General features: G+C 42.5%; 2 protein-coding genes across 2 annotated transcripts in view; one reads left to right on the top strand and one right to left on the bottom strand.

Annotated features, from left to right (window-relative positions):
* GABRB3 (gamma-aminobutyric acid type A receptor subunit beta3) overlaps nucleotides 1-26,660 on the bottom strand; it is a 205,013-nt gene that overhangs the window by 135,669 nt on the left and 42,684 nt on the right. The window lies entirely within an intron of this gene.
* The window catches only part of GABRA5 (gamma-aminobutyric acid type A receptor subunit alpha5), a 55,414-nt gene continuing 49,900 nt past the window's right edge, over nucleotides 21,147-26,660 (top strand). The window contains exon 1 of the mRNA XM_009982921.2: nucleotides 21,147-21,232. Coding sequence (XP_009981223.1) covers nucleotides 21,147-21,232 — 86 coding nt within the window. The remainder of the gene's footprint in view (nucleotides 21,233-26,660) is intronic.

Genomic DNA, 26,660 nt, shown 5'->3' with positions numbered 1-26,660 from the left:
GATAGATGTATATCAAGTTATAGACCACCTAAATCATTATTATTATTGCTCATACTATAAAAAACAAAGGAGCACTCAGATGATCAGGCGGACGGTTTAAAACAAGCAGTATGAAGTCCTTTTTCACCCAATGCATAATTAAATTGTGGAGCTCATTGCCAGAGGAAGCTGTGGAGGCCAAAGTTATAAATGGGCTCAAAAATCCATTAGACAAATGCATGAAAAGGAGCTCCATCAATGGCTATTAAAATCAATGCTGTGAATGCACCCTCTGGCTGAGGAAGTCCATAAACCCAGGCTGCTTGAAACTGAAAGGTTATACCTGGGAAAGAATTGCTTTCTATCTGTCCTGTTTCTTATGCTCCTCCCAAAGTATCTGCTGCTGCCCATTGTCAGAGGCAGGACAGCAAGCTAGATGCAACTTTGGCTTGATTCAGTATGGGGATGTGATCAGAAATACATGTTTCTGGTTTACTGTAACCCAGTGGTAAAATAATATTCACATCTTAAACTGTCCTGTTGTTTTCATTACTACACTCTCCACAAATAAACCGCAGATTTTGCTTCTCTTCTTTCAGAAAATCTTTCAGTTGCATATTTTTGATTTCTGTTCTTCAATCCCCTGAAGCACTTGCATAGATGCTAGGGTAATAAAAAGTTTGCCAGTGTCCCTGCTAACCCTTCTGAGCTGTTAGAGGGCTGTGCATTTTTCAGACAGAAAAAATTTCTGATGCAGTTAGTGCTCATAAAATCCTGTAGAAAATAACCTCTTCACATTCTCACAGACCAGAATACATGTTCAACAAGTGTATCCATATTATAAAAGACATGAGATCTACCTCTTGGTACAAGGATTGTGCACCTTTGATGTATATTGAAGTGCATTTCAACATCGGTGGCAGGAGACATTATGACTTAGAGCGAAGCCTGCTCTCTCAGACTCTTCAATGTCTTTTTATTCTTTTAAGTATTTTTTCATTTTCAAAATGAAACTTAATAGCCTGGGTAAAGTAAAAATTAATTAATGAAGAACAGTTGATATCACTTCTGAAAGGCTCATGACTGAAAAGGCCAGCTCCCCACAGAGGGATTTAGGTTTTCTGTGCAAAGTTACATGGGAGGCGGAAGGCAGCCTTGAGCTCTCATCCTGGCATCCTAGTGGGCATTGTATATGTTATTCAAGGACCTGTTTACAAAATTCAGAGGTCACCTTGACCCAACATTATGACAGTTTTGAATGAAAGTAGATGTCACTAACATGCTGTGTGCTGAACTCAGTATTGTTCTGTAATAACCATGCCAATGAGCACATCTATTTGACAGGACCCATTAGGTACCCCTCAGGTACTTTTACTGCAAAGATGTAAGGTGCTCTTGGTCTCCGAAGAAGTTAGGGGTTCTTTGGGTCATTTCTTGAGTTTTATAGACACTCACAGAAAACAAAAACTACGTTGTTTTGTTTCGTTTTAAAAATAATATTCTGAAAAAATGGACGGAAGTCTTTTCCATTAAATACTCAAGTATTTCAGTTATTGGAAAAAATATCACAAGGGAGAATAATGTCCTGATCCATTTGAAACCTCATTGTGAATGTATATATTGTTATACACAAATGCATATAATAGGGTTAGGAATCTCTCTGACACCACCCACCCTTCCTCCCTGACTACCTACTTATGCAGACAAAACTCGTGTCCAAATTGTGCGTGGAAGAACAATTTTAAGATTATGAAAACATGTATAATCAGATGAAATAATCATCTGGATATGTACATGGTAATACTTTCTCATAGGTTACTACTGCTTTGTAAGCACAGCTTAAAATAATTATTCTAAGTGATTTTTAGCTCTTTTGATTGTTTAGATAGGAAGTCTTTATAAATTCAGAGGTTGTTGGCCCACAGTGTGTCAGGAAACTTGAATTTAAGATCCCAGCCCTAACATTTACATTCCTAGGTTGTGTTTCAGAGTTGGTTGTAGACGTTAAGAATATTGCCTTTGGGACCATTAAGTGCATTATGTCATAGCCTCAAGCTGTACTTTCTTTTATCTGCAACTCTTCTTTAAACATCAGAAGTTTTGATATAAAAGAGAAACAAGCTGGTAACAGAGTGTATGCCTCTCTGCCTTTTCCCCACTTTATGTCAAGTGTAAGGGTGAGAGAAATGTAAAGTGTAGTTAAATAGTCATGGCAGTCTACGAAAAATTAGAACTGTTCTATGAATTGGAAAACATGGAAATGTTCTTTGCTTTAAAAATTAATCAGAAGAACTAACACCATTTTTATTTTACAGGTTTTTGAAATGTGAATATGTACATTGAAACTGTCCTGAATATACTGGGACGTCCCACCATCTGTTGCAGTAGTGCTTTATTCTAATTCTGTGCTTTTAAGAGGGCTCAGTGGAACTTTAGCAGCTAAAACTTTTTTTTTTTTTTAATGTAAAATGGATATCCAGTGACACCAGAATACTCTCAGCTCTCCTCTTGACTTTGCTGAAAAAAGGAAACTGACTTCTTATGAATGAAATGGTTTAGATATTTTTATTCGTGATGTATCAAAATTCTCTCCATCTTTATTTTAAAACACTGCAAAGTACTTAAGTCTGAAAAAAGACTGCTGAAATCCAAAGCACACATTTCAACACCTAAGCTTATCAAGAATTTTATGAACAGTTTTGGATAAGCCTGAAATACTTTTCTATCGCCAGTAAACAACAAAAAATATCTATTCATACTCCTTTATTTATTCATATTCATTTAGTGTTTATTCATCCACTAGAATCTCCAAATTGCCTGGCTTTGTTCATCGTCATCTTTATAAATTGTGTTATGCATTCAAACTGGCTAAAAGGCTCTAATATAATTTTTAACTATATTTGTGGTTTTTTCTTTCAAAATTCTCAAATGTTGTGTGTACATATATTAGACAATGTAAAATTGAAGCATCTGAAACCTCAGAGAAAAGAGTAGTTATTCATTTCCATTTAAAAATTCCACTTGAGAAATATGGGGCAAACACCGTGGAATTAAGTCATTTATCAATGTCGTGCTGTGAGTCCTGGTTGTAAGGTTTCCCTGGCAGATAGGGAAGAGAATGTTCATCTCCTAATACCCAATACTTTGTTGTAACTTCTAGGAAATATAAGTGATATTTTCCCTTATGGAAAGCAGCTCTACAGTCAACTGTGCTTTAGACAAAATAAATCAATTAGACATCCATTTTATAGTACTTCAGACTTTCTAATACTCTTCCTTTCAGCGTGCATAACTCTTGCTTATAGATTTATTACATATGATTAAATATAGATTGACTTTTAACTCTAAACTGCAGATCGTTGGAACTTAGGAGTTATGGCAAAGTTGACTTCCCACTGAGCGTTAGGTGCCAGGGAACACAATTTTAGTCCTCGGGCAAATGAGATACTAATTCCTCTACCACCAGAAAGTTTCTGATTACTCCCAAACTGCCTGCCTATTATTTTTTTTCCTTTCACCCTCCCCAGCCCCTTGAAATTTCAGCACATAGACCTCAGGCAGAGAGTGGGGGAACACCAACAGAGACCCAGAGCGGACTGGGACCGCAGCAGGAGGGACTGTGAGGCTGGAACCTCTTGCAGCCTTCCCAGCCCTTCATTGCTACTCAGCACCAAGGAAATGCCTTCTCTTTGGGTGGCTCTCGAAGTACTTGTCCTCTTCTCACTCACTTTCTGTGAGTTTCTATGGGGAATCATCGAACAGGATATTTTGGTCTGATCCAGCATTCCCAGTGTGCTTATAACTGTACAAAGATTTGCCATTTTAGTAGGTGTCTGTACATTTAGCAGCAGCTTTAAATCTTAACAGAATCTCTCAGCAGAAATGTCTATAATGAAAACAAGCTATAGTTCACTGAACTTTAGATCCAATTTCCTTTTTGCTTTAGAAGTCAACGTCGTATTATGCTTTACAAATTTTCTTGCTTTTCATTCAATGCACACAATCTAATCACTTTTAGAAAGTTTAAAACCTCATTCTTTAAAACAGTAGCAAATTGAACAAAACACATACTCTGTCAACCTGTATTCCTTCCTTAATATGAACCCTTCAGTACTAAATGAAATTGCTACAAGTCCACTGTAATTGATGCTAGACTGAAAGAGGAACCAATGGAGCTGACAGCTTCTACATTTCAATGTGGTATGTTCTGGAGTCTTTTCAAGTTTCCCTCCTGGAAAGATGAATATAGCTCTTGTAACATAAATCATTTTTTTCAAGTCATATTTCTTTCTAATCTGTTTTCATTGACACTTATGCATACAATCCACTTAGAACAATAATTAAAAAGAGATAATCTTTAGAAAAAGAAAACATTGTTCTGAGTAACAACTTACTCTCTGTTTTTCTGCTCAATTAAGGGGCATATATGAAACCATAGGCCAGATTGTGCCTTACACAAAAAAGCTCACTCTGGAGGTTACGGCAAGCTGCATAGCCCTTTGGGAACTCTGCAGCTCCATCAGGCACAGCAGACATGCACCAGATGCTACACCTTCTCAGGCCTATGATGTGCCCTCTTCTGGGGGTTTGGCTAGGGTAGAAGATGGCCAGGTTTCCTTTTCCCATCTTGGAGGATGGTTTATAGACAAGGAATGGGAGTGCAGTGCAGACACAGCTCTCAGTAAAACACCTAACTCTGCCTTGGAAGAGTGTGGGAGCATCCACACAGGTACTTGTGTGCCCCCACACCCACATACACATCTCACATGTTGTAGTCATCCTCCTTGGTCCAAGGGCCGGTTAGCATTAGATCAACCTTTCCCTTAGGAATTGTCTCTTATGGATGCTTATGGATGAATAAAAGCACTTGAGTTTCCCATCAACTTTAAACTGTGATAAAACCGTAGTGTTTAGGGCTTTATCCACATGGGGGTGACACCATTTTTAAATTTGATGTGACTTTATGTGTTGATAGTCAAAGAACACCCCAGATTAAACTGAGAAGTGTCCTTAATACTGCTCCCCTAAACCCAAAGAGCTGTTAGCCTCTGTAATGCTGTGGGATGCGCTCTTCAATCTAGAGGCTTGCCAGGCCCCAGGTCTTCTCTTCTTGTTCTCTAAAACATATTAAATGCCAGAGCAGGACTTCTCTGCTGCATCCAGCCTCTGAGCTGTCACTTAGCCCTGAACTGCTGCCCAACGCTTCAGTGATTGGAAGGGTGCTTAGGTATGGAGATAGAGACGGCTCAGTGAGGAGGAAGGGAACTGCTGGAGAACTCTGGCCATTCCTTCGTAGGGAACTGGGATGAGAGAGAGTATGGAGCTGGTGAAATCCCAAGTGAAAGAGAATTTGGGACAAATCTCTGCCTCATCTGTGCAGCTCAGAGAAGTAGAATAGGCCAAAAAAATCTGCGTTAAGTCCAGACTTCAGAAGAGACAACACAGAGGAGAGTGCAGTGATGGCTTAGCATGGATGCAAGAGCTATTTTGCTAATGAATTCAATGGATGAACAAGTTTACTTTGTTTCTCCTTTGGAAACAGCCGTACCTTACTGTGGTACTGGATAGCAGCATCTACCTACTAATATGGTATTACTGTAAGTAGGTTAGCCTGAACTGTGGGGAACTTCAGTGATCTTTGAAGACTCTGATATACCATCTGATATGAGATCTGGGTCATTTTCCTTAAAATTAGGTAACAGGAAAACTTTATAACATGGGCAGCATGGGTTTTTATTCTAGAGCTTTTATTTCATATATTCATTGGCAGAAGCCAGAAGAGTATATGAAGAAAAGCATTTATCTAACATCTGGGATAGACAATTTAAATTTTGTGCCCTATAAAACAACATAGTTATCCTTATTAATATTTCCTTCCTGTTACTGAGAAAGTCTTGACCACATTGCAGGGTGCACAGAGGATTAATCCGTTTGTTCTTGCAAGGTGCTTATCTATTTCTGTGTGCAGATGTGCCCAGCTCTACACCTGAGTTTGCCTTTTTCCCCTCTCCTACTATTCTGCTCCACTAGCTAGCTATGTACTGGTACTATTAAAGAACATTCACTTCATGATAACTGACATTTTCATTAGGCAGGTCTTAAATAGGGAGTGGATAATTCAATTTCCAGCTAAGAAAAAGAATAATAAATAAATAATGTGGAAGCCATCTTCTTGTTCCTCCCTAATGGGAGGTTAATCGTTAATCTTTTAGCCACTGGGGAAATAGATACAAGGAAAGGTTAGGAGGAAAATAATAATAAAAAAAAGAAGACCAAAATGAAATTACCCACATTAGCAAGGTTACCAATATCATGGAGCATCTACATGCAATAGAAATAATGACAGGAAGGCTTTCATTTTTTATGTAGACTTCTAAAGGCCTAAAAGCCATGAAGTAGCAGCCATATCTGTTAATTTTTTTAAAGGATAGGAAATCTTCTGAATGATTCAGGCCCTTTATATAATATGGAGCATTGTCAGGTTTCCATACTATCATCACCTGAGTCCGGCCTTCCAAACACGCTCAACTCTCTCCGTGCATCTCAGCAAAAGCACTTACACAGCAAAACTTACAGCATGGGCTCCTTTCTACATTAAATTCTTGTCTTTAAAACGTAAGCCTGTGTGCAATCATAGCTGAGTTAAATAAGCTACAATGGCATAGCTGCTTCTTGCTGCCACAGATTTTGTTGAGTTTGGGCATGGCTTGTGTTATAACCTTGCTTGGGGCGCTGGCTCACAGCTCTACATTACAACTGGTTCTGGAGTGGCGGTAGGTGGTACATTCTCCCTCCATTCAGGTTTTTCCCTGGTCTCATCGTGACCTTTTCGGAATACATGCCGTGATATGAAAGACGGCAGTGATCTCTCCTTCCCCTTAATCTCTTTCCCTGACACCACGAAACAGATATCACTGTTTCAAATCGGTTTTGATTGCAACCATTAGGGTGCTATTCCAGGAAGACGAACGCTTTATGTTGAAGTCCAACTACAGCCAAGTTACAATCATTCCGATATATTCTAGCACTGAATTCTTTATATTTAGCACGGTCCCTGCTGAAATACTACTTGTTGCAATTATGTTCATCTCCTGCTTCTCAATTGTAGCATTATTTCAGTGGCCGTGTGTTTCGTGGGAGATCACGGTAGGAGACTTTTTCCAGTGAGCATCACCAGTGATTAAAGAAAAAGGACATTTTCAACTGGCCTCTTGTTCATGGTGGAGCCTACATGAAAACTCACATTCGGATAATCCACGTTCTACTTAATTGGCTATGTTTTCTAATAGCTATGTGTCCTGAAGATGTAGACCTAGCCAATAGGAAACATTAAGTAAAAGATATTAAAAGAAATAGAGGCCATCAGATTCTGTCAGACAACAATGCAAAGGGTGACATACTTCTAGCAAACTTTTACTGAGCATCAAGGCTGCCGTGTTCACAACAAGCTAAAGATTTCTTCACTGAAATCTCTTTTACAGTCATCCTTTTCATATGCAAACTATGTTTTAAACGTTTTCAATGCACAACAGCAGATATTTTATTCATAAATGACGAGAGGTAACAGCCATCTCTGACAATAATTCTGTGCCTATTGTTTGTATCCTGCTCGTAGCTTTGTAAAGTGAAAAGTGAAAACCTGAAGGACAGAGTGTAGCAAACATTCTTCTACTGAGTTAATCCCTGCAATAGCTTTGTGTATGGGTTCAGTTGCAATGAATTCACAGGCCCAGAGTGAATCCTGTGTGCAGTTCATAAGGTCAGGGCCTGTTAAAAGACGTTTATGGAAATAATTTTCTTCAAAATATTTTCTCATGAAGGTTTTCAATATAAGCAGCAAGAAGAAATGCTTTTAAGATATAATTTTAAAATATTCTTTGAGGTCATGTATCGCTTCGTTTTGTGCAGTATATTCTTATTATCTCAAATAGATCTCACATATAATGGATAAGAATATCAAGTAAGTGTCTAGAAATGTGTAGAGTTAGAATACGATAAAATACGCTCCTTCATTAGACATACTGAAAGGCTTTAAGGGTTATGCAGTGGATGATTCTCTTTTGTGTCAAGACTACTTCAAATATCACATTCTAATTTGTTAGATCCAATTTTTAAACCTAGCATCACCAAATGGGGCAAAGATTAGACCAACAAATCTGTGCATATTCTATCTCAGCAGAGCTCAGATCTCCTTATGCACAGAAAAGTTAGCATGACTCCAGCTATACTCCAATGAGCCCCGTTAGGGGACTGCTGCACTGACACACAGTATACACAAATACAAAATAGGGAATGACTATACAGATCTCTGAACGACGTAATTGCAAAGGGACATTTGGCAGCTTCTTTTGTGGATTGCACATGCTTTTCACAGATGCAACAGCAATGGTCTAATAAGCAGTTAAATTTCAGGATAAACACGCTCAGACTACCCTAACAAAGTTTGAATTGAAATGTTAGCATACCACTGTGTACAGCGGTCTTCATTGTTTTCCTCACTATTTTCAACAGCAAAAATCTATTTGTTGAAAGAGGAGCTCTTTGAGGGGATTTTATTTGTATATAAAGAAAGAGCTACTGTGTGAACAAATTTAACAGGTTGCCCACCCTGCAACTAATCTGAGAACTCAGAAAAATGCAATATAAGAATGGGAATATGATGGTATGATCAGAACAGACACAAAAAAAGAAGAGGGCAGATTTGTTTTTTCTGGTTTTCAGACGGATGTAATTGCACATGAAGAAGGGATACACGCGCACAGTCAAAATGCTATTTTTGAGTAAAGCTCTTATGGCAAGGTGAAAGTTACAGATCTACCTAATCATATACCTGCATAGAAGATAGTTGCCTTAGAAGAACATTATGATGGTTGCCAAAATCAAGTGCTTTAAAGTGGGAGAACACTAAAGCCTAAATGGATGAAGAAAACCTAATTGTATTTTCCTGTAAATCAGTATTAAGATTTTTCTTGAAATGAGTCTTGCCTCCCTTTTTTTCCCCTAAAGAACCCTTTATCATTCATTACACAGAATAAGTAGGTACTGATTACACAGTACCTACTGAATAAGCAGCTACTTAAAAGAGTAATCTTCACCAGCCAGTTAGCAGTGCCTTATTTACTGCACACCCAAAGCCTGCAGTAAATACAGAATTATTCATTTTCTCATGGTCTTTTCTGGGCCACTCATCACTGTAGTATTTGCATGCCTCAAGAACACAGATTAATTTATCGCTGCCAAAAGATAGGAGACCATTATTATTATTCCCATTTTACAGCTGAAGAGATAGGGACTTGCCTGGAGCTACACAGTGAATTAGTGGCAGAGCAAGGATTAAAATTCATGGCTTGCAAACCCTGTGCACATTACTGGAGCCTGCACTGCTTTGCAGTCAGAGGTGCTGAGACACCACAGCTCTCACTGACTTTGTCTACCACTGCAAGTGCTCTATAAGCCTTGGGCAGCCTAAGTTGGTCATCCATAAAATAAGACACACAGTTAATAATCAGCTGCCAGAATATGGGGTTCATCAACACATTAAGAGACTAATACTTGAATGTGGTGTTTACAAATGGATCTTGAACCTGGTTCACCCATGCCTGGGTGGATGCTTGAGCTACTGGGGTGCTGGCAGTTCCAGGGTGGGTAATTTACTTTTCCGTGGTGTAGATGCTGGAACTCAAAAAGCTGTAATAAAAGCATCATGATCTGATTTTAGCAAAATGGCACTTTATGATGAAACACATTCAGAGTGGAAAACTGACAGGCTTAAGGTGTCTTCTCTTGGATCATTCACCCGAAACTCATTCCCTCCTGCTGTCTTGAGCATACCCAGGATTCTGTCCCAGTGCTCTCCACACAAAAAGCATCTGATTAACATTTGATGGCTCTTGTTTTGTTCTTTTTAGTAAACTGGGAAAACACCAGTAGATCAAACTGCAACGATTCTAGCAGTCATATTTTATTTAAGTTATTTTTTCTCTTTGAAGCTTATTCTTTTGATCCTCTTCTGTGCACCTGAAATGTTCATTGACCATTCCCACTCTTTGGCTTCTAAAATTAACATGGGTGTTCACTCCCTGGATCCACAAGTGATACTGTTTAGACAAGAAGTTAAAGTTTCTTGTGTATAATTAACCAGCAGTCCGTGATCCAAGTATACAGCCCCAAATGAGAAACTAATTCACCAGTTTTCAGTTGCTGAAGGTGAAAGGTGTGGTGACAAATCCAGCTCATCTTACTTTTGCAAGTAGCCCTTTTCCTCCAAAATTTGCACCCAATGGGGCTGCTGTGGAATTTGAAGCACAACCAGACACAAGGAGCGTGCAACCTGGAGACCTGGACAGAGCGTGTCACGCTGTCCCTTCAATTCACATGCCTGTTTGCTTCCTTCAAAAACTACACCACAAGTAGTCAAGGAAAATATTCTGCATCCAGGACTGAACTTGAATTTGCTACATTCTAAATACATAGCCTGGAGGTAGGGCGCTTTCCTCCCCTCCAGGCAAAGCTTTTCTTGGCAAGGGCTGGCACGCAGATGTTCATCTCCACTGATAGCTGACCATTGAACACTCAAATCACTTCTGTAAAACTGGAACAGTTTATCAGAAGAGAACAAGGAAAAGTCATACAAAGTTCCCTATGTCCAAAAAGATAATGGCTATCCACAGCAAAGAGTTAATCTGGGTTTCTCACAGCCAAAGGGAATATCCAAAGCACGGGTTGTATGGCAATTCCTCACAGCTGTTCTTAACTGTTTGTGCAGCTATATCCTCCTCTTCCATCCTACTGACTTTTTTAGAAATATTAAAACCAAAATTCCCAATATCTGTAGTGTTTTACCCTACTTTTTTTTCCTTTGACTAATACAAATTGCCAAATTTTAGCCTGCTCTGCAGATGTTTTGTGAGCAAGTCATCTGCATTTTTCATTGAATAAATTATTTACCAAAAGGAAAAAAAAAAGGCCCCTACTTAATATTTGTGCCAAATCTCATTCTTCATATTCAAACAAATTCTTGTTGACTGAATCGTAATTACTGGTCACTCGAGGCATCACCTCAGCTGATGTATGGGTGTAGTTTTACTGCCCTTCACTTAGTCAGTTTATGCTACCTGAAGATCTGGCTTATTGATGGATATACATAATATATGTTATTATTTTTATCTTTCTGAATTCTACTGCACTGAGACTGACAAAATATTTTCACACAAATCTGTAGGACTGGCATCACCTGCATTGATGTGGTATATTATAATGCTTGCTATGGTTCAATCATTAATATTTAACATACTGTACTGTTATGTATAGATCATTGTGAAATCTCCATCGATATCCAAGGAATTTTCAGGTTATTTCCTTTTTATAATTTCTTTTAGCAGCTTTGTCCAATTTTTGTAAATGTTAATTCTAGATTGAACAGTTCAAAATCTCGTTTTTCTTGAAATTTTATTTATTATAGCTCTTGAATCTGTATAACAGAAGTCACATTTAATGGGATTTGGAACTGCTGAGAACATTTATTCCCACCTAACCCTTGCCAATAAATTTAGCCTGAAAATCAGTATATTGCAAATCCTAAAATAAATGTAAGTTGTGTCTACAGCTTTCCAAATGGTATGCATTAATGTGTTTTTTTTTTTTTGTAGCAGAAGCTAATTCTTATAATGAATCACTACAATGTGACTTGAAAGCATTTGTAATATTTTATGGAAGATGAAACTAATATTTGCTGGTATCTTTGACAGTTACCTGTGCTGATCAGAAACAGAAATAATGAGTTCTGTCAATATGCTCAGCACAGACATAAACCACACAGAGAATTGCAGTAAATATGGCAACTATAGCACACAAAAGAGACCTGAGTTCATCACAACAACTTAAAATGTGCTAATCCAATCTTATCATAGCATTTCTATAGTCAAAACCCAGTTGACAGGTACACTAGATATATACATACATGTATCAATAGGCATAAATATTTATAGCTTGCAATCTAAATATGAGATATATACATGCATATGTATGTATAATAAAATTCAGAGATATACTGTCAAGTAGAATTTGGTACGTCTTCTCTGTATTTAACCAATTTCTAAACTTCAGATATTCTGTCCTTACTATCACTAAGTACATTAGGTTACTGTAGTCCTATATTGTCCGTAAGTACACTCACCCTCCATCCATTACGAACATTTGAACATATACTTAATGAAGAATTTATCAACATTGATCCTTCCATCTTAGGTCAATGAATTTCTGTGTTGTTTCTTCTGAAATTTGTTCTTTCTTTCCTGTTATGAAGGAATTACATGTACAGCAGCATATACATAAACCCTTGAATATTGATGCAAAACTCTAGTTTAAGCCTGATTAATCTTTATGAATCATACATTTAAAACTAAATCATTGTGGTTATTCTCCACAAAGTGCTTTCTTACTTAGATGCTTCAGAATACAGGGTAAGTGGGTTTTTTTTTGCTTAAATGTCTAGGTAAAAATGTGCTCTGTCCTCACAAGAAGTGCACCATGCAGTCTCATACCTACAGAAAACATGCATTTGAACCACCAGATGGGAGGACTGAGGCCTTAAAGATCATATACAATGCTACCCTAACGACTCATTGTTTTTCAAGTGTAGATATAGCTGCTACGCTAGCTAGCTAAAATACTAACCAGTAAATTTGGCCATTTTGAATAAATTAACTAAATATATTTTATATATGATAGGATCATAAAGTTTAAGTTCAGTTTTCTAAGTAGATGCTCACTTGTGTTGAATAAAAAAATCTAAGTTTACATAGAAAACTAACATTTTAGATGTAAGCATGTATCACCGATGCTTAACATAGAATAATCTATTTGAACATATTAGTTACAAGTATCTTATATGTTTAGAGAGCACGTATTCATCCTTTACATTATTATTTCTTTCTATGCAAAAGCATAGTTTATATATTTCACGCTTAAAAGTTAAATTCTGGAGAACTGAAAGATCCACAAACAATTGCATGGGAGTGTTGGGATACAATAACTGCTGCGGCTGAGTAAGCATTCAGACTGAGAGAAGACAAAATGCACTTCTGTTTGCTCCACAAAGCAGAACTTCTTTGCTCAACAAAGAAGTTTTTAGAAGTTTGTTGTCTAACTTTGGCTTTGAATACACCTGCTTCTCACTAGGCCTTCTAAGAAGCTTAAGTACATCTACTTCCGTTGTCATTTCCATACTATTAGCACAATATCCATGGTTACAATGCAGGGAAGCTGTAATGGGTCCAGTTCAGAGGTGGGCAAAATGTGCACTTCACATCTGTGTCCGCTATGTCCGTATAGGTACCTGAAATCAATTTGTTAATTTGGACCAGGACATCAAATCTAAGAGATGTTTGGTTTATAAACCAAAGATTTGAAGAATCTTTCTACTTGCAATGCCAATCTCTCTAGCCCACAGTCTTATCGCTGCTAAAAACGCTGCGCCAACAAGAGAAGAAACCGGGGCAGATTGAAGGTGAGATAACAGCAGGCACTTGGGGATATGACACTCAGGGAGGAAGTGGCTTGCTGCAAAGTTCGTGGACATCCAGAAAAAACAGCCTGTATTCTCACAAAGTTAGAGGAAAACAAACCAGAAAGTCACAGTTCATACTGCTATGGAAATTTGTGGATCGTGTGATGCAGGAGGGACTGCTTCTAGGTAGCCCCTTCTGTCCCCCAAATGTAAGACATGAACTAGCAGTTCATGATGTGGCGCATGCGTCAAATTCCTTCGGCTTTCATCATTTGTATCTCAAGGGCAGACTTTGGCAGGCTCTGCAGGAGCAGGGAGAAGATTTCACATCTGAACCTGGCAGGAGTGTGCGTAAAACCTCAGTTCTTCCATGGGAAAAAGGTCTGTAAGCAGATTTGATCCCATGCTCTGACTTTGCATTGCTATCCACTGATGTAAAGGAAATTTTCTCTTTTCCAGGACAGTGGAGAAAAGGGCTATTTTACTGACAAGGTGGACTGATATGACCTATCAAAACCTGCCTGTGCGCAACATTTCCCTGCAAAGGCACTGCGAGGGTGATGCCAGGCCTGAACCCCACCGTTGGCCCTGGCTCTGTGCTCCTCACCGAACAGCTCCAGGCTTTCAACAGTTACATTCATCTCAGCCACATAGGTGGAACTTAAACTGTGCAAATCTGGCCCGGCTGAGTTAATCTGTAGAGAGGACAGGATCTGTAAGGGAGAAGCGAATTGCAAGGTGTCAGACAACAAGTTGGTTTTGGAGAAAAACGTGGAGCCCCTTTATGTGTCTATATGCAGAAAGACAGAGATGTTGCTGTAAGTAACAGACAATGTTTCCTTTAATGCTCTAATCCAAGGATTTAAAAACTTACACTAGACTGAAAAATTTTGGAAATGTTCTCCACTCCTTTGGGTGGGAGAGGTATCTCTAGATATCATTTCTGTGGTGATCAAGAGCCAGCCTGGAGAAGAGAAGGCTCTGGGAAGATCTTATAGCAGCCTTCCAGTACTTAAAGGGTGAGAAGGCTGGAGAGGGACTTTTTGCAAGGGCATGTGGTGATAAGACAAGGGGCAATGGCTTTAAACTGAAAGAGGGCAGATTTAGATTAGATCTAAGGAAGAAATTCTTCACTCAGAGGGTGGTGAGGCACAGGAACAGGTTGCCCAGAGAATTTGTGGATGCCCCATCTGTGGAAGCGTTCAAGGCCAGGTTGGATGGGGCTTTGAGCAACCTGGTGTAGTGGACAGTGTCCCTGCCCATGGCAGGGGAGCTGGAACTAGGTGATCTTTGAAGTCCCTCCCAACCTTAATCATTCTGTGATTCTATGATTCTATAATGGAGCAAAGCATCTAATACAGATCCAAACTCATTTAAATTTCCTGCCAGCCACTTTTTAGAAATAGGGCTGCCAGCACCTGAGGCTCTCTTACTTACAGAGTAGGGACCTCTGTAAGGTGCCAGAAACCCTGTGAAGCTTAGGGCATGCTATAAATCCATGATAGCAGTGTTGAGGCATACCCTCAACATTCGCTCAGCTGTTAGTCTAATAGGTGGAAATAGACTGAAGCATAGGTTGCCCATAACAGACAGGATGAACCTCCAAACAGAAAATGTAGTCTTTCATTCATTTCTAAACTGAATGTGTGCAGAAAGCAACCTGCTCAGGATTAGCTTCAGATGAGGGTTTCAGACCTTTACACCTGCAGATTTGGGAATTGCAACAAACAGCACGCAGAAGCATCAGTGTCGCTTGCTAAAGATGCCGCTTTTCATAACCAGCTGGAATTTGTTGGGACAGTGAGGGCGATCACCTGCCTCTCTCTCCCAGTGGCACCGTATTTTGTGTCACACAACAAGGGACCAACCCTATCTCCAAGCAATCCTTCCCAAAGTTGCTCTGCATCAGCCACCTTCCACAATGTTCTGTTAAGTCACTCTCTATTGCCACCAGGATGCACAAACCACCAAAACATCAGGTCCTAAATGCAGCTCTGTCTACAGCGTGGCCCATCAGACAAGTGAAATTCAGGTCACCGGTCGTGTTTTATGGGTGTCCATGACATTGTAGAGGGGGCATGCATGAGGGAAAGAAAAGGCTTTTGTTATCCCTCCTTACCATAAGAAGCACACCAAATGCTTCAAAATCTATCAGACTCTAATACCTCTCACATTGGCAGGGTTATTTGTATTATTTCACTACCAGACACAGTTGTGAAACAGTTTAGGAAAAGTAATAAGAGTTTCACAGGATGACACTGTTTCATAGCTTAGAGGATCACAAGATAGCTGAGGCTGGAGGGCACCTCTGGAGATCAGCCAGTCCCACCCACTGCTCAAGCAGGATCAACTACAGTGGGTTTCCCAGGATTCCTTGCCTTCGGGTTTGGAGTATCTCCACAGATGGGAACTTCACAACTTCTCTGGGCAACCTGTTCCTATGTTTGACCATGCTCAAAGTTAAAACTTGTTTTCTTGTGTTCAAATAGAATGTCATGGGTTTTGATTTGCGCCTACTGCCCCTTGTCCTGTTACTGGGGACTGCTGAGCAAAGCCTGGCTCCCTCTTCTTCATTCCATTCCCCATCAGGTATTCATACACTGAGATCTCCTTTGAGCCTTCTCTTCTCCGGGCTGAACAGTCCCAACTCTCTGAGCCTCTACTCATAGGAGAGATGTTCTAGTCCTTAAATTATCTTCTTTGCCCCAGTATGTCCAAGTCTCTCTCACACTGAGGAGCCCAAAGCCTGGATCCAGAACTCCAGGTGTCTCACCAGGGCTGAGTAGAAGCCTCTTGACTGTCATGTCTACAAATACTGAGAGAGAAGGGAGTGGAAATGAGACTTTCACCCTTTGTTCAGATCCGTTCTCTGTGTTGAGAGTGGCCAAGCAATGCCAGCTGATGGTTAGGGATTCATGCAATAATTGATGAATTTGGACTGCTCTCCTGGAGAAGGATTTGTATCACCAAAACCACTGTCCCAAGTGCTACCTTTTACAGAGTCTTACCTAGGAGGCCAAAAGAAGATTTCAAGAAAACAGACAATCCTCTCCACCTAGCTGTCAGAAGAGAAACATTTTGGCAGAGGAGAATGCCTCTGAAGAGCCTACTGCTTGGGTCAGTACCCACAGCACATCAAACCTCCACACAACTACATGAGCTTTCTGTAGCTCATCTGGGAGAAGAAGGAATGGCTTGGGCAGTGACAGAGATGTCTTTGGTTGCTTGAGAAACAGACCATTTCCCAACACAGTGTCACAGTGTTAGGACTTGGTGTGCATTTCCCACTGAGCTCCTGAGTGTTTAAGTACTCACGAGTGCCATGGTAAAGAAATGACAACCCAGTTTGCCTCTACTGTTGTTTCAGTCCCATGCAGAGGATGATCTAGCTCACATGCATTTATCTCTGCAAATAAGCAACATTACTTCACTATACGGGGAGGAGAAATGTCAGAGAGGGACCATGCAAAACTTCTCCCAAATATGCAATGGCTTTTGGTGGGCTGTGTCAGCTTTTGCTAAACACCAGCGCAGAAAACAACCAACCAATGAAACAGAACATTTCCTTGACCACAATAAAAAATAACTGCTTCACATACTAAATTCAACACTTCAATTCCTTTAAAACCGAACAAGGAGGCTAAGAATACAAATAGGGTAAGTATGAATCACAGGGGAGCTCCTGAAAAAACACACAGCGGAGGACACATACAATACTCTTGCCTTCAAAGAGAAGATCTCTCTATTGCTTGTAATAACTCCGCTCTCACAGGTGAAAGCCACCATCCTGCAGGGATCCGATCCCCAAACCTACGCAATTAACGTCTGACAAGCTCTCCAGAAAGCACCTTTGCCCAGGAGTTAATACCTCGCATTAAAAACAACCCGTTTCAGATGCATGGTGTCATTAGCTATAATTAGCTGCCAAACAGAACCAGACCTGTATCGCACTGCTGCCACACAGATAAGGCTACAGGAAAAGAGAAACCACCCGATGCTGCTGTTGGGAGCCGCCAGATGCGCTTCCTCGCGGAGCGGTGCCCGAGACACCTTTTCCTCCCAGCCGCTTTATTTTCGCTCCCGTTCAGGCGCCGCCCAGCAAGCGGCGGCTTCCCAGTGGCTTTACCGGGCAAACCACCCGCCGGGTCCCGGCCGGCACCCGCCGCCGCCGCCGCCGGCCGAGCGGGAGCTGCCGCGGCCCGAGGGCGCCGCCGCTCGCCGCCCGCGCCCGGCCTTGCGTGGAGCGGGGCTGCCCTCTGGCGGCGGCGGCCCAAACCGCGGCCCTTTGCCGGGGTCGCCCACCCGAGTGGCAGAAAGACCCGGGGGGGTGAGGGTTGGGAGCACTGGGTGGGGCTCAGCGCGGCGTGGGCGCCCAGCGGCGCCTTTCGGGGCGAGCGCGGCTTCCTGCGGGGCACTGGTATGTACCAGGTCGCCCTTTCCCTGAGTAAGGCGCTTTTCCCTTCATTTTTTTTCTTTTTCTTTAAGCTTTTCTTTAACGTTTTCTTGCTTTTTCGCTTCCCCGAGTCCTGACTGCCTTCTCCCTTTGGTTTTGTTGAGTGGATCTGCAGCGTATGGACTTTGCGGAGGCGATGTAGCAAGTCAGAGGAATCACGGCTCAGTTCTGCTCTCCGGAGAGCTGGAGCGAGTGGTCGAAGAGCGCGCGGTGCTCGCTCACTTGCACGGAACGTCTAGGCCAGTATTTATAGGGCTTGCTTTTGCAAAATTATTTAAAGAACACATATTTTTACAACATCACCTATGCGGAGATATAAATAGTTCATCTAGAAATCAAAGCACTGTAAAAAATCTGATTTAAACACTCCTAGGCAAGAACATTATCATGAGAAACTACTGGCGCTTCACGCTACTTTACTCAGATATTTTTAAGCACTGGGAAAGCTATTCTGATGGCAACATTCATTCATGACTTCATATTTATTGAAGTCACTAAGGAACAATGAGGAGCAACGTATGCCACTGGCTCTGCATTTAAGATCATAAATCATTCTGGGAAACCTGAACGCAGCTAAGCACCACATATAACGAAAAAAAAAAAAAAAAAATAGAGAAAATTTAAGTTCATAAGGACCAGTTTTCAGTTGAAACCCTGCAGACTGTAAACTAAGCACATGTATAGTAGCACCCTCTATGGCAATGAGCTATGGAATCAATACTGATATCAGTGGAAAGATTAATTTCAGAGAGTTTTTTTATGGATATAGGAAAAAGACAAATGCTTCATTGATCCATAGTGTTGCCTGAAAGACAGACATTGCCTCCTTAGACTTGTTAGTTTAATAACCGAGTTTGGAGCATTATTTCGAAGTATAGTCACAGCAGTGTGTATCGAAATCATATTTATCACATGCAACATCTGCGTGTTACAAAGTGTCACATGCATCTCAAGGAATCTGCAGGAACTGGGACTATACAGCACTCATTTCATCTTTTGGACAGTTCTAAATGCACCAACCCTTCTACAACTGCAAGCAGTGTATCATACATGTGGCCCGAACACCTAGCAAGTGTAGTGCTCGCTGTATCCCAGGCTGCGAAGCAGTGCATGCATCCATGTTTCTGGATTAACACTGCAGACGGTCCCCAGGAATCCTCGAAGTCATTGCAAGTCTCCTGAGATTTTTCATAGCGGTACAAACCGCGGATGTGCAATAATGAGGATGTACAAAGAGAGTTAACCTTGCGCGTACAAATCCCCGCTCCAGCATTTAAGAGTTGAAACGGTTTAATTCAGGTCCGTTGGCCCCAGAAGAGGAATATAGCTACAGATTTATGGATGTATGGGGGTGTATACACATGTATGCTTATATACGTATGTGTAGGGAGTCTATATACCGGCAAGCCTCACCCGCTGTTGGGGATGGCCCTGCCCCACGGTCACACGACACCTGCACGGCCGGGCGGTGGCAGAGGCTTCCCCCGCCGAGGGTCGGTGCGGTTGCTCTCGCCCGGGACCGTGTCCCGGGAGAGGGGGCCCGGTGGGGGCTGCTCCCGGTAGCCCGGGGAGCCGCAGGGCTCTCCCGGAGCTCCGGCGGGGCCGGGCGCGGCCTCTTCCGGGGGGTCCTCGAGGGGCGGGCGCGCCCCGCGCCCCGACCCGCGTTCCCGGCCGCGGGGGCGGCGCGGGCGCGGGCGCGCGGCGCTGCGGCGGGGCCGCGCCTGCCAGCGGCGGGGAGGCAGCGCCGCCGCTCCCGCTCCGCTCCCGCTGCCGCTCCGCAACTTTCGGGCAAACATTGCCCCCCCCTCGCCCTCGTCCCTCCGTCGGCGGCTGGTAAGAGCCGGGCTCCCGCGCCCGGCCGGACCGGTGGAGGGCGGCGGGGAGCGCTGCCCGCAGCCCCCCGGGCGGCCGCCGCTGCGCCCGGCGCCGCGCACATGGCCGCGGGAAACTTTGGCAGACGGGCGGGATGGGGGCAAGTCCGGGGGCGCCGCGGGGATGGGAAGGGGAGAAGGGAAGGGGCGGCGGAGCGGGCGCGGGCGGGCAGGTGCCACCCTCCGCGGAGCGGTGCGGAGCGGTGCGCGGTGCTCCGGGGCGCAGTGCGCGAGCGGCGGCGGAGGGGAACGGGCGGCTGTCGGCGGGCAGGTGCGGGCGGGCGGAAGGGAACGGCGGCCCCGCAGTGCCCGGTGCGGAGCGGCGCGGAGCGAGCGGGACCCGCCGCGGAGCAGCGCGGGCCGGGCGGGGGGAGCCCCGGGGGCGGCTTTTGGTTTGGGCTTTTCGCCTTGCTGCGCCGGCGGGGAGGGGAGAGTGAGTTGGTGTGCGGTGTAGCGCGGGGGGCACGGGGTTCAGGTGGAAAATCCAGGCAGCTCCCGTCTGGGTTTGTTTTGGGGTATTGTTTTGGGTTTTTTTTTGTTGGTTTTGGGTTTGATTTTTTGGGGAGGGTTGTTTTTTGTTTTGTTTGTTTGTTTGTTTGTTTTTTAATAGGGCACAGAGGAAAACGTTAGTGCACAATGCTGAAATTGGTGATCGGGTCGCTGAGGCAGGTATCCGAAAAGCGGCAGCTGCTGGAGCAGCTACATTACTGTCATTCTTCGTGCTAGCCTGAGGTTTATGTGCCTTTGCGAGGAAGGTCACTTTTTACACACCCCCCCTCCCATCCATCCCACCCTCTTTTTGCTAAGCCATACATCAGCAGCATGAATTCCAAGAAGCAGTAGGTGTTTCTTGGCATTTCAACTGGGATTTTGGAAAGGGAAGCCGGGTATTTAATGGGAAAAAAATTGCAATGGAAGGAAGGGATGCGGAGGCTGCACACAACCCTGGGTTTGCAGGCGTCTGGAAGTTGTTGTTGAGATAGGTAAAGGGTCGAAATTGGTGACTACTTCCTTAGTTACTTGTATGATGGATGAATATACGGGAAAACTGGGCCACTAAGAATTTTTCCTGCGTTGCAGTTTGCTGTCAGCAGAAGGTAAAACATGTTCTTGAAGATATACAATTTTACATAAACAGCTGATGTTTACATAAGCCTAGATAAGTTGGTGAAAAACACAGATAGCAGAAGATGCGGTGTTAGCTGAACTCGGCTATCCTGCTGTTTGTCCATGTAATAATTTATCTTTTTTTTTTTTGTATTGTTGCAGCGTAAGAACAAAGTGAGCAGCTGCACCTTTACCAAAGCAACTACCTGCTTTCCTCCTCTCCTCTGGAATGGACAATGGGATGGTCTCTGGCTTTATCATGATCAAAAACTTCTTCCTCTTCTGCGTCTCCATGAGTTTAGCCAGCCACTTCGGGTGAGTTGCCAATTGCGTTTGAATTTTTGCTGTGGATTTTTTTTAAGGAAATAAAAATACCTTGGCTCCGTGTGGTGCGGAGCAGCCGAACGAAACAAGTGGGCTTTGCATTTTGTCTTGACATGCTGGTGTCAGGGGGAAGGGAGCAATTTGCTTTCCTGCTCAAATTCAGTGTCTCGTATCGGTTCTTTCTGCCCGTAACGCTGTGGCGGGAAGGCTTTTAGGGGCATGAGGAGCTCAGACCGGGCCTACAGCTGCTGAGCGCTCTGGCCTGGGCGTAGCGGAGCCGGGGGCTGCGGGGCTCCCTGCCCCCGTGGCTGTGATGAGGAGGGCTTGCACCTTCCCTGTCACCTGGCGGGTGCAGGCGATAGGCAGTAGTGCAAGACCGCAACAGCAGGGCTCGGTGCATGCTGCTGGCTGGTACAGACTTTCCTGGTGAGTAAGCTGAGATCGTGACTGCTCAGAAGGACGGCTGAGTTGGAAACTTGCTAGAATAATTAGAAATTGTGTTTCCCTGAAGCGTATAGCAAGGAATCCTGTTTCCTTATTTTTGCTTTGGATCCTTTCCTGACAGTGATATTCTGAAAACTGTATTGAAGAAATACTCCTACTATAGCTCTTAGGGGGGAAAAAAAAAAATTAAAAAAACCCTATTTATATGTTTTTCCTAAACCCAGAGATCTTAAGAACTTTCCAAAATCGGGCTATGCAATGGAGTCTAGAAAAAGCCTTTCACAAGTGCTTGGGAAACGTAGGTTGATTCTTCTTTGTGGAGGAGAACAATTATTTATGATTTCATCAGAAAAAAAAATGAATCCTCCCAACGTGCTGATTCACAAGCACACCCATCAATTCCTTGCCATAAGAAGATACAAAATGGAGATGCAAATTGGTTTCTAATTTAAAGCAAAGTGATTTTTTTCCAGATTGGAACTAGGAGAAAGACCAAACTTTGAGTGATGACTGTCTATGCTGTAAGTGAAACTTAGCTCTGTCTCAAGCGTGTGTCCTGTGTAGGCAGGCAGAAGCCGGTGACCACAGTGGCTTATATGAATGGTTGCAGGACTGCATGCTACAAAGGGTACAAAGAGCTGCACACTGATTTGTTCACCTCTGAAAAGCTTGGTCCTGCTTTCACTGTTGTCTAAGGCAAAACTCTCTCTGGAATTTGTGAAAGAAGTGAAGAGGACATAAATAGTGTGAGATGAGTTTTAGTCGTCATGACATGGTTGTGATTTGACTTAGTATTATTACTACATTAGGAAAGTCTTGAGGACTATAACCTTAAGTCCTTCCGTATTGTTCATCATCCCTGCAGAAGGCAGCACATTGCTATAGTTGAGCATGACCTGGTTGGTGTGGGGGTCTTTTAACTGTGTTACTCCTGTAACAGACGAATAGATAGTCGAGGCTGCAAAAAAAAAAAAAGAGGGTTTAACTCTCCCTTTTGACTCCAAAGCAAATACTGAATCTAAATCCCAGGTAGGAATCGGTGTGACCTGTAACCTGGCAGATAATCGGAACAGGACAGTTAGAGGAAACTAGGGCACTTGTTTTCTGTGAGTTACTCGAAAAGCTTCTGTGCACTAAAATGAGATCATCACGTAACCTTCCCCCTCGCCCCCCCCATTTCTGATCTAGTAATTTTAGTCCGGGCCTGCAGAGATAAGCAGCTCCAATTTGCTGCACCACTCACATGCTGCCTTAGGGCTGAATTTTGACCCTACTCAAAAGACAGAGGATGCTCCAGCACTTCTGTTTCAGAGGCAGAAGCAGTTTCAGCGTGTAATTTGCTAAGTGCTTTGGGACTGACTCTTCGGGACAGAATGATACAATTTACATGTAGGCTGGTATGTTAATTGCAAGGATCTAATACTGATAATACTTGCTGTTGCTACCAGGTTCTTCTTTATTAGCTTCATCCATGTTTGGACTGCACTGTTACATTGCAGTGCGTTTTGCAATGTGCTAGATAAAAGTGATTAGTCAAATGAGCACAAATTAAAAGGAAAAATACAGTAGGACATTACAGATGAAGGCAAAGATTTGCCTACGATTCTCCGTAGTCATTCCATATTTATATTAAATCATAAATATAGTTTTTGCTGATGTAGCCAAGGCCACCTTGGGGGATTTTGATGCACAATGCCTGGTAAAATAAACAGGAATTATGTATCTCAGTCTCCTAGGCTACTTCAGAGATCTCAGCAAAAGTCTGTGATTAATGTTTAACGTAAATGTGGAATGACTATCGAGAGTTATCCACATCAATAAGTGCTAGAGAAGGATTGTAGGCATAGTTGGTAAAAGTTATTTGAAGAAAACCCACTGAATTAAAATTCAAAGATACAGATGAAATGAGAAGAGGATGTGAAGCCCCCCCACCATTGTTGGTATGGCAGTTCTATGAGTCTACTTCTGCAGAAACGGTCCAGCACAAGTCCAGGCTTTTTCAAGCTTGCTTGAATTCAGCCTTGACTTGTATAATGCTCTAACGAGTGAAGGTATTCTACTGAAGCATTTCAAGATAGTTCACAATTGCCTTGAAAGTAAACATTAATAATAGAGCTAGAGAATGATTAAAAGTCAAATACAACCGTGCAGAGTATTTTCATGTGAGACGAGAGGCTGATTCCTCCCATTTGTTTGACGTGAAGGATTGCACTGAATTTGGTCTCAGTTTCATGAGTGCAAGGCCCACGGGGTCAGGCTGACAAAACCAAGCAGAAGGTGGGCGCTCCCCTGGCAGGTGGGAACACAAAATGATTCCGACTCTGCTCCCTTTGGTCTGATGCCCACAAGAGTGACGCTGTGAGCATCCCACAGGGAGCAAATCAATGTGCACGGGGTCCTGTCCTGCCAGACTCAGTGGGTGCCGTGTTGCTGCCCAGAACCTTATGCTGCCTGGCCCTCGGGGAGCCCCCGCCGTTGCAGCCCTGCAAGGGTGGGTACAATGGGTGACTGGGTGACTGCCTGCACCCAGATCTCCCCAAGAGGTGGTAGCGTGTGGTCAGCCCCGTGCCAGCCAGCCTTGCCACATCCTGAATCTTTTGTGCAAGCCCCGGCCTGTCCACGGGGACATCTGTGGGGATGCACTGGTGACGCACTGTCCCCGTGCGTTTGCATTTTAGATGTGCAATTTCAGAAATGTGTCCGAGAGCCGAAACCAACGGGGACAGATGTTGTTGGTGTAACCACAGTTTAGTTGCCATCTGCTAATAATATTTATAACAGTAAAAACACAGAAAACAGAAGATCCCCATTAAATGCAGCCAACGCAAGACTCCTCTGTGCACTGGAAGAATTCAGTTCGTGGCGTGTCTGTAGTTTCACATACTTTTCCACTACCTCACAGCCCTTATCACTAAGACCATAATCCTGCTATTTAGGCTGAACATACCTCTCCTTCAGGCTGTTATTTCAAGTTAGTCTCTGCAACCCTAAGCAGTTAGTTCTGCTGGGTTGTCCCTTCCCAAGTACTTGCAGATGCTAGGGAGTTCTTCCTCATATTTTTTAAGCCTAATGTTGTAAGAATTATCATGTGCTTATGCAGTCATGCTCATCCTTTTATTTTTTTATTCTGTTTTCCTTTTTTCCTCGATGTCTCCAGATAGCTTTTTGAACTCATTAGACAATTTTAATACTTGGAAAACTAAGTGGGTACCTAGAACTGCTTGGAGGAGGCAGACAGGCATCAGTCAATCCCTCTGCCGAACAGAAAGCTACAGCTTCAGCATCTCTGTTTTGCTTGCCCTGCCAGCTGGCCAAATAGCAGGCAGGTACCCGCAGGCCACTGGCACGTGCTTGGTGCAGAGTCAGCCCTGGCACGCGTTGCCTCCTAGGGAAGCTTCAGGTCCGTGGCTTGGGGAGCTGAGTGCTGGGAGGTGTTTAACAACTGGGAGAAGTTCAGACTGTTGAAAGGGGCGTTAAGGTGCCAGGGGGTGAGGATGGTAAGAGATCACCCTATGAAAATAAGACTTTCATTTCACTGCCCACGAATCGCGCATTCCCAGAAGGTAGTAAAATATGGCAGGTGCTAAATAAAAGAATTAAAGTATTCTTTAAGGATCTGCCAAGACCACTAAAGTTTCTTTAGTTTCAGTCAGTCCTCTCCCCTATCTTAATGATGTAGAAGAATTAATCTTCACTGGACAAATTCACAAAATATCAGTATTTTCATGTCTCAAGAATTTGTAAGAAAGGGATGGTAAGAAGCTAACTTAGAAAAGTAAATCCTTTGGTGTCTGTCCAGCTAACAGTATCCAAAAGTGTGCAAATGTGTTCTCCGCTGTCTTTTCCATAAACTGTTAATTTGTCTGAAGTTCTGGTATAATTCAAATCCTATTAAAGCAAGCTATTGGAAAGTCTAATTTTGAGAGAGAGAAAGAAAAAATACAACCTTCAGTCGCAAAATATTCCTCTGTTATTTTTCCAGTCTCTTACTTTAAAAAAAAAAAAAAAAGGGAAAATCATGAAATATCTACCATACATTTTCCTCATATTTACAACTAAACTATGAATAGTACCTGTCATGATTTTGACTAGATGGCAAAAAAGACAGTGATGTTTAAAATGGTAAATGATGAACTCCTCGGAAGAGGTAGCTGAGGATCTTTAGAGAGTTATTACATTTTACACTGATGGGCCCCTTCTGTGGCTTCTGATTTTTCCAGTCACCCTGAAATTGCAATATTAGATAAATGTGATGAGAAGTATTCCTGGTTGGTTTAGTTTATGTTCAGTAATGAGCTTTAAATGTAATTATCTTAGAATTTTCTTAGCATTTTCCTAAAGTTCTTTTCTAGGTTTATTTTTATCCATAACTGAAAATGTCTGCTATAAAAACATTCTTGGTTGCAGAGAGGCAATAATGTGCTTACCTACTAATATGTTGATAAAACCTAATCTTTAGCTGTGTAGAAATAATTTAGGATATCACCTGTTTTCTCACTGTCCATAGAGCTATAATATCTAATATATAAACGTAATTTGGCGAGTACAGTTTAAATGTCTCCTCTCATAAAAGACAACCTCAGCACTTACCCCAAAACGTGAGGGGTTTGCAATCTCAAAAATATCTATTAAACGCTAACTTTTCTGAGAAAGAAAAAGTATCATTTGCATTAATGGCAAACAGTAATTTATCCACAAATGCAACTTAAAACGACACTGACATTTCTCCGAAATTCAGCATCAGATGCCTTCTTTTTCGGGTGAAGCAATCTGCCAAATCTAAATTGGATTGCAGTTTTGCAGATGAAGTGTACAGACTTTTTATGAGTCTTCACCCTAGTCATTCCTCCATCTTTTTAATGTATTAATTAGCTTTTCTTTCAGAGATGTAAAAGTATTTCAGCGTTTTGAGTTGTGCATTCTGTTCTTGTGAAAGATGCACATAGCTGAGATAGAAGGAAGCAGCATCAACTTC

This window comes from Tauraco erythrolophus, chromosome 1 (assembly GCF_009769465.1).
Source record: "Tauraco erythrolophus isolate bTauEry1 chromosome 1, bTauEry1.pri, whole genome shotgun sequence".
In the NCBI taxonomy this organism is placed as follows: domain Eukaryota; kingdom Metazoa; phylum Chordata; class Aves; order Musophagiformes; family Musophagidae; genus Tauraco; species Tauraco erythrolophus.
The sequence above is the reverse complement of the archived record's forward strand: the minus strand, read 5'-3'. Positions and strand labels throughout refer to the sequence as shown.